This window comes from Carlito syrichta, unplaced genomic scaffold, assembly GCF_000164805.1.
Source record: "Carlito syrichta isolate Samal-C Ts95f unplaced genomic scaffold, Tarsius_syrichta-2.0.1 Scaffold315374, whole genome shotgun sequence".
Lineage (NCBI taxonomy): Eukaryota > Metazoa > Chordata > Mammalia > Primates > Tarsiidae > Carlito > Carlito syrichta.
This window is the reverse complement of record NW_007259470.1, coordinates 91,166-100,280: the sequence shown is the minus strand read 5'-3', so window position 1 is coordinate 100,280 and position 9,115 is coordinate 91,166. Positions and strand designations below refer to the sequence as shown.

Sequence of the window (9,115 nt, the reverse complement as noted above, 5' to 3'; positions counted from 1 at the left end):
GCGATCCTTCCGCCTCAGCCTTCCAAGTAGCTGGAACTACAGGCGCGCGCTACCACACCAGGCTAATTTTTTTTTTTTTTTTTAATTGTAGAGATGAGGTCTCGCCAACTTGCCCAGGCAGGTCTTGAACCCTCAGGCTCAGGCAATCCGCTCACCTCAGACTCCCAAAGCGCGGGGTTAGAGACTGAGCCACCGAGCCTGGCCCATAGTTTCTTTCTACTCACTGTCTAAAATCAACAGGAGTTTTCAATAAAATGATATGAAAATAGTAATAAGCAAAGTGTTCCAGAACTCTTTCCCAGCCCAGGATTTTTCTTGATGCAAGTCACTTCATTTAATAGAAAATACCAGAAGCTATGCCATTTCACCTACTTAGGATACAATGGAAAATGAAAACCAAAAGTTTGAAATTTGTTTTTAAATGAGAGATGCAGAAATTCTAGGAACATAGGGGAAACGTAAGGCATATAACATAATGCACAGTGCAAAAAAAAAATCTGATTTCTCCACATTACTGCAAGCTCATTATTTTCTAACGGTAGATAAAAAGTTGATAGCATGTAAAATAAGTTAATTTAAGTTTGTGTGTAGGTTTAGTCTTTGTCTCATGTTTTAGAATCCCTCATGTATTTAAAATACACATTCTAGTTAAACAATTTCAGTGCCTTTTTTGACCATTTGCTACAAGTTCCAAAATGATATTGATATTATTTACTCAAGTAAATATATTCCTCTTACCTTGACTGACTGCTTTTGTGATAACACTTTTCACGTGAAAATAGAGAAAAAGCAAGAGGTGGGTGAGGCAGTTATAATTTCTCACAATTAATAAAGATAATTTATCAAAATTTAAGTAATTGATAGTTAATTTTTTTCTGCTTTAAAGAAGTACTAACTAAACCTAACTATATGAAATGGGAAGAAGTCTTTCTTAAACAAAGGGAGCAGAGATTCTCCTCCATGATATTCAGCAGGTAAACTCAAGTCTAGATAAGGCACAGAACAGCCACACAAAAAGCACAGTAATGGAATTTTTGTCTCATGTCTCCACTTGTTCCTGGGTTCAAGGAGTGGTAGATCCTGTTATTCGCCAAAGAGCCAGGAGTAAGAACTGAGAAACTCTTGTGAGTTCATTAAACATTATCTGAGATCCTCATCTTCAGCTGAGGTTTAAAAAGTTTTCAAAAGTAGGCTAAAAGGAGCTCTTTTTGTTTTGTGATGAACTGTTATTGTTTTCTACCTTTCTCTGTCAGAAGATACACACTTCTAAAGGTGTTGTTTGTGGTTTCCAACCTGCCACAGGCACTGTGGAGTATGAAAGGGAGAAGATATCAGAAATATACTCACTGGCAACAAATAAACAATTAGTTCACATATTTCATTATTTTTGACAGCATTATGTAATTGTTGTTTTTTGTCATTATTGTTATTAATGTACATGAATATTTTATATGATATAGTATATAATATAATTATAGTACATTTGATAATTATATTGCAATATAATTATTTTATTATAATTATAATAATTGTATGCCACATATATAATACAATTATAATATTATATTTTATATATTATAATAAATGCAAAATACAAAAACTGTAATTTATAATAATATAAATCATACATGATTGTATGATATATACAATTAATACAATTAGCTCATCATATAATATACACTATTACTATTAAGTGTAAATCTAGAGAGTTACAAACTAAGATTTCAGGAAATTATCAAAACAGGATCATGTTAATAAATACTTCAAGCAGAGGTTGCAAATTGGTGGGTCACAAGTCAAGTCCAACCTATTATGCTTTGTTTGAACAGTATAGTACTTTGTTTGGTTTTTATTTTCAGTTGAATTTGAGGTCCATTAGAAAGGACACACACTCTTTTGTGCCCCATATCCCCAGCATCCCCTGTTGTCTTTAGCCTGCTGCTTCCTCATACATGACTATATGACCCGCTTGACCCCAAAGTCATCCAAGTGTGCAACCCCTGAATTAAACAGTTTATTTAATTAATAGAAGAAAATATAAATTGGAGGAAAAAATCAAGTTCTTTACATTTTTCTCGATTTTTTAAATGATTTTTTACAGGAGGTACTGAAGAAAGAGATCGGCAGACTACAAGAATTCTTTCATGATATAAATGCTTGCCACCTTCCTCTGAATCCTGCCCTGTGTATAAAAGGGATTGATCATAACGTGAGTCAACGTATTAAGCAGATAAATTGAGTATATATGTTTTGTATTGTTTAGTTCACTGTATATCTTTGAAGTGGCAAAAAAATTTATAAATTAACATTGCAATTATTTTAAGTAAAAAATGGCTTAATGCCATTCACACTGTGAATTCCCTTTGGTCCACTATGACTAGTTGGGATCACTTTGATCTATTCCTATGGTTTGCTCATTTTGGAAACAAAGAATCTATCAGGTCACTGAAAAAGAATTAATAAAGGTATCTATCACTGGATTGATTTCTTGTCTTATTCAAAATCGTTGATTTGGTGACTCCATGAAGGCTGAGTATAATTTCATGCTTTATTTAGACCATGTACATAACCATGCCTAGTACACTAATGTTAATCATTAGCTACGACATCTTCACTTTGATTCAATTTAAAACTCATTAATGCCAAAATGTCAGTGTGTCATATAATATATTTTGTGATTTTACTCTTGCCTGATAAGCCCTTCTTGGCATTGTCAGATCCACAACTTCCTAAGCCTTCTTTTCCTAATCCTCTGTCACGTGGTACCTCCTCAGTCACCATTCTCTGACTTAAAATCATTCTTTCCCCTTTGTTCCTCATAAGCTTTATTTTCCTCCTTCTCAAAAGCCAGAGCATAGAAAGACACTAATAGAGAAAATGATTGATAAGTGAGATTTGAAAGTGAAGAGGTTAAGCTATCATGCATGCACAATAAATGTATCTTAACTGAAGTCACGAGATAGTAAAAAAAAACCAAAATTTAGGAGGAAAATTAGACTAATATTAGTATAAATGTAAAATGTTTTGCTAAAAAAGTTGATATAATCATCTTTATCATTCTGTCACTACCAAGATGCCTTGCAAATCTTCCTGATAAACTTCTTTAACATATTTTTTTAAATAACAAAATAAGGCTTCAAATCCATAAACTGAGATAAGTTTATCTGGGCTGAAATCCAAATCATTACTAGTTTTCAAAATATTATGCAATTTTTCATCATTAGCAGTATTCTCGGACTAATGCTGAACATATATAGCAACTTATCATTTCAAAGACATAGTACCTTAACGTAGAAGGAACAAAATCACTGAGTCCATGTGATGGTTTTGTTTTCTTAATTTGTTGTTGCTTTTAAGAAATAGAACAAATTTTTCCAATTAAAATTACATAAGAGTTTGACTTGTGTGGGCTTGGAACAGGTGCATGGGTGAGTCAGCTGGACCAGGGGTCACCTCTCCAGGAATCACCACTTCCAGTGCTGTGAATGGGACCACACTCCTCCCCTGCAATACCCTGCAGCCAGCAGTACTTTCCATAACAGAAGCCGCCTCAGGCAGTTCCTCCTAATACCATTTTTTTCTGACCAACCATGCCTGATACAAGGTACCTGTGGGTACAGCAATGAACACAACAAACATAGCCAGAGGACACCTTCCTGGGAAATATTTTAGTCCATCTTTCAATCCTGCTGAAAAATGAAGTGAAAAACTTCACAGTTAAAATGAGCATGGGAAAGCTCTCTATTCTAATAGAACCGTTATCAACTATCAGAGAATCCACATTGGGGAGAAGCCTTATAAGCATAATGAATATGACAAGGCCTTCATTCAAAGTAAGTGTCTTATTCAACATTAGAGCATCCACACTGGGGAGCATATAATAAGCATAGAAATGTAGGCAGTTTGGAAAAACTTTAAATCAAAACTCTTAATTTGTTGACTATGAGCAAATTCATACCAGAGAAAAGACTTTTGAATGCAGAGTGGCAAGGCATTAAGTCTCAGGAAATGTCTTATTTTACATCAGAGAACTCACACAGGCAAAAAGTCCTATAAATATAATAAGCATGGAAAATCTGCAATCAAAAGTCATACCTCATTGTACACCAGAGAATTCACACTAGTGAAAAACCCTCGGAATCTGAGTATGGATAGATCTTTGGTTATATTCCCAATCTTATTGTACATCAGAGAACCCATTCTGGGGGAGAAAACTTATAAATGCATTAGTTGTGAAAAAGCTCATGTGTGATTGTGTGAACCATTATATCTCATAGCTTATAGTGCACTGGAGAGTTCACACGGAAAGAAGCCCTCTGCATGGAGTGAGAGTTGGAAAACTTTTAATGTGTTCTATCACCATCTGTCAACTATGCTGGATTGAAGTACTCAGGCCTGGCTCAACCCATTTTTAAAAACACAGATTCTAAAAGGCAAAAAGCAAGAGTCTTAGGTCTGAGCTAAACTTTCTTTATAAACTGAATTGTCAGCCTTTGTCCTCACCTTCTGACAACTACTAATCACAGGGGACCATTTTCTATTTCTCTTGGAGTCACTAAGGAAGGAACCGGGTGGGAGAATGGGGGAAACAATGTAATCCTTTCCCACTATTGGGAAAACACAAATCAGACATTTCATTTACTTACAAGTTTCTTTTTCAACCAATTTTTAGATCTGTTATTTATGTGGGCTTCTCAAGGGCAGAGGTCATATCTTCCTTTCTCCATTCCAGCTTTTCTATCTTACCATTTATATAAAATCACACCACGACTCTGCTTAATTGTTCCCGTCTTTTGGCTATGGCCATCACAAACCACTTTCTGACTTTTACTCTAATCTAGCATCTCATCATTTGCCTTTTTCTACCTAGAAAATCTTTTTTAATTTTTATTTGCTAATCTATGTCCCTCACAATCTTCATGATCCAGTCCATCTCTGAAAGATTTCCTTTTTCTAATGTGGTTTCATTCAACTGTGATAAATTGTCTTGCAAATTATTTTCAACTTAATGTTCATTCAATCTACATTTAATAGGCTTTTTGAGAGTAAATATGGTGTTTCTTTTTGCTAGCATATAGCTAATAGTGTGTGCATACTATTTGCTGATTATATAATATTTTATACATGACTCAAAAAATATACAACTTGTGACAATCAAGATATGAAATGATAAAGCAGAATATCTCTGGGTGACATAGTTAAGAAGAGAGGCTAAGCCTTGACTTCAGCTTCCATGAGTTTGGGATAATTTAAAGAAATCCTCACAAATTTAATTAGTAGAGTTTGAAAACCACTGCTCTATACTCATTTCTTGCCTAAGACAGAATTTTCTAATTCTATACCATGATAAGTGGTTATATGAACCCTAATTATCTCATTTTTGCAACAGAATTTCATTACTTAACAAGCAGCCTTACCCATAAAACTATAAAACTCAAATTGCTTCAGTCAGCAAGGATTTGTATTTAATTAGGGATTAGGTTAGATTTGTGTTGATTCTTTCCTTCTCAACTTCTACTGATTTCAGACTTCTTGGAGAAAACTATGTTCAAATGGATGCTTCAACATATATTTATGTCATATTTTACCAAGTTGACAAATTGAAAACATAAGCTCCTTTTCCTTTCTTTAATACTAATTCAACTCTTCAATGTTATAAACTATCTGAACCTAACCACATTCAGCCTTCTAACACTCAAGAAATAGTGAGAAAATAAAAGGAAAATAAGCAACTAGAAAAGCAGAGTGGAAAGTAGTCAAAATCACAAAACTAAAAATGAAAATTCAAAGTGTAATTTAAAGAAAAGAGATATAAAATGTTATACTGTTATTTTACAAAAATCAAAGGAAATGTATTCATTTTTCAAAGTATCTGATATTAGTATCAGGCACCATAAAAAGCATTTTACATCATTTAGCTCATATATCTATTACACAAATGTGTGAGGGAAGGATTGGTTACTCCATTTTACAGTGGAATACAAACATGTTAAGTAACTTGTTCAAAGTTTCACAGTAAACAACTTGTAGAACTCAGATTTGAACTCAGGTCTTTCTTAATTCTCTACCCATATTTTCTTAAAGTATGCTACAAGGCAGAAATTAATTGAAAGGAAAATTTTTTAATTGTAATTTTAACTTATATTTATTAGCCAACTTGTATGAGCATAATACTGGCATACTTCTTAGTTTATTTATGCTTCAAACATATTAGCACTGTACAGCAAGGAAAAAATTGTAGTTGAAGATTTACAACCTGCCAAAAAGCCGACATCTAGATTTCAAAACAAAGGCTTTGGTTGATAGACTAATTTTTTTTTAAACAAATATCTTTCTGTATTCCAAAGTATAAAAATTATTCATATGTTTTATATTTGCTCTATTTGCTCCTATAACAAATTATAGAAGGGGCTATGATTTTGGGAAAAGTGTTCTTTTATTTTGTTCACTGTTTTTCTCTTATTTTCCTATAGGCATGTTCATATTTCACATCGAATGCTTTGCCATTGAAGATTACTTTCATCAATGCTAATCCAATGGGCAAAAACATCAGCATTATTTTTAAGGTATGGTAGCTCTCCTAAAACATCACATTGATTCCATAGTCAGAACTATTGATTTATTATTCACAAAAAGAAATTATTGTAGCTATTTTTCTCTGGCAAAAACACAGAGGTTTTCCGGTTAGTTTAGATTCTATTCTACCTTTTTACAGAATTATATTTAGTACATGCCAAACTATGATTGGCAGTAAATCAAATATTACCGGCTCAAAGCCAGGGGACCTTCAGTGTAAAATGTAAGAGAATATGTTTCAATAAATGAAGTAATATGATCACTTTTAAGTGGTATTGAAAGTAGAATGAGGCCGGGCTCGGTGGCTCAGCCTGTAATCCCACACTTTGGGAGGCCAAGGTGAGTGGATTGCCTGAGCCCGCGGGTTTGAGACCCACCTGGGCAACTTGGCGAGACCTCATCTCTACAATAAATTAAAAATTAGCCAGTGTGGTAGCGCATGCCTGTAGCTCCAGCTACTTGGAAGGCTGAGGCAGAAGGATTGCCGGAGCCCAGCAAGTCAAGGGTTGAGGCTGTGATGGCCAGAGGCGGCCACTGCACTCCAGTCTCGGCAACAGAGCGAGACTCTAACTCAAAAAAAAAAAGAAAAGAAAAGAAAGTAGAATGTGTGATGTGTACCTAGGAGGAGCTTTCTTTTGGTCTAGATACTGAAATAGAATAAAAATTAACTGGACCCCAAATGACATAAGTTAATTTAACATCAAATTCATACCACTTGCTTATGTTAGTAACTTGAGCTATTTTCTTATTTTTAAATAAAAAGTATACATCGGCCATTTCAGTCCTCATTAGGAATCCCATGGGGAAAAAGTATAGTAAAAAGTAGTAATAAGGTTATAGATACATAGGATAGATGGAACAAAGAAAGAGCAATAAGTAAAAATATAAGAATTAAGTCACTCAGTGTATTTAATCAATTATTCAGGCAAGGATGCAAAAAGGTCACAGAGTGAATTTTTGGTGAAGTCTGTCTATTTTGGAAGATAATGATTAGTGTCCACATGCTTTGTCCTGTGTAACCTCAAAAATTGGTGGTTGCCAGATATCATATTTTTGAGGAGGGAAGAAAACAAGCCACAAAATCTCATTTTGGCAGGATTTTTTGTGTATAATTTAGAAATTGTTTTTAAAACCAAACCGTACATTTGTTATGTAGAACTATCTTTCCCCTTTGAATATATTCCATTTCCTTTACCTATGCAAGAAAATTGCTCCTTCATCGTTTCTTATTATTACCAAAAACTGTTTTCTTTGCAAACCTTTTAACTGCCTACATAATAAGAGAAATAACTGATTTAAAGTCTGATAAGTCATATGCATGCTATTTATACTTATAGTCAAGAAGCTCTTGGTATTCTAACTGCATATCAGTGCATAAATTTATGGCATACCAAATAGTGTCTCACTTAGAAAGAGATCTCTCTTGACTGGGGTTGAAATCTGGATAAACATTCGTCCAGCCTCTCTTCACTAGAAATTGTACGTAGATAATAAATTGAAAATTATTATAGAGGAACAACATTCCAAGCAGCACTTCTAATTTGATGGGTGAAACTTCTGGAATCACTTAAAGAGAAAATCTCATTTCGTTTGATTTTCTATCAGAAACGCAAGGTATTTTTAGTGCTAATAAAACAATTGAAACCACTCTAAGTCAGGCTAGAAATTTATCCAAGAAAAGAAATGACATATACTATATTTGAATACATTTAATGGAACTCAAGGAGAAATCCAGAGTCTATAATTTTGTTTTTAACAGGCTGGAGATGATCTTCGTCAGGATATGCTTGTTCTGCAGATTATTCAAGTGATGGACAACATTTGGCTGCAGGAGGGCCTGGATATGCAAATGATCATTTATAGATGTCTATCCACAGGAAAAGACCAAGGTCAGTATAGATTAGAAAGTAGGCTGGCTTACATTATTTATCTCACACATTCATTGGTATTATGCCACAAAACTTTCTCCAGCTTTCATTTTAGACTTCAAATGTAAAAATTCAAAGAACTACTGGGGAGAGGAGAACCTATTCAGTAAATGATGCTGGGAAAACTGGCTGACTGTGTGCAGAAGAATGAAACAGGATCCTTACCTATCACCATACACAAAAATCAACTCCAAATGGATCAAAGACCTAAATGTAAAACCTCAAACTTTAAGAACCTTAGAAAACACAACAGACATCCTTACAGATATCAGAATAGGCAATCAATTCCTGATCAAAGCCCCAAAAGCCCATGCTATAAGAGATAAGATAGATAAGTGGGACCTCCTTAAACTGAAAAGTTTCTGCAAAGCACAAAACCTTCAAGAAAGCAGAGAGAAAGCCCACAGAATGGGAAAAAAATATTTGCCAACTGCATATCTACAAAGGCCTAACATCCAGGGTCTACAGGGAACGTGCCAAAAAGAAAAAGAACAAACAGCCCCATTAAAAAATGGGCAGGCAGCCGGGCTCGGTGGCTCAACCTGTAATCCCGCGCCTTTGGGAGGCTGAGGTGAGTGGATTGCATGAGTCCGCGGGTTCGAGACCCGCCA

At 34.5% G+C, this 9,115-nt stretch overlaps 1 protein-coding gene across 1 annotated transcript in view; it reads left to right on the top strand.

The window, feature by feature from the left end:
* Positions 1-9,115, top strand: part of PIK3C2G (phosphatidylinositol-4-phosphate 3-kinase catalytic subunit type 2 gamma) — a gene marked incomplete at its 3' end in the record, with an annotated part of 314,051 nt that overhangs the window by 219,815 nt on the left and 85,121 nt on the right. The window contains 3 exon segments of the mRNA XM_008072653.1: positions 2,102-2,209; positions 6,474-6,566; positions 8,336-8,465. Coding sequence (XP_008070844.1) covers positions 2,102-2,209; positions 6,474-6,566; positions 8,336-8,465 — 331 coding nt within the window.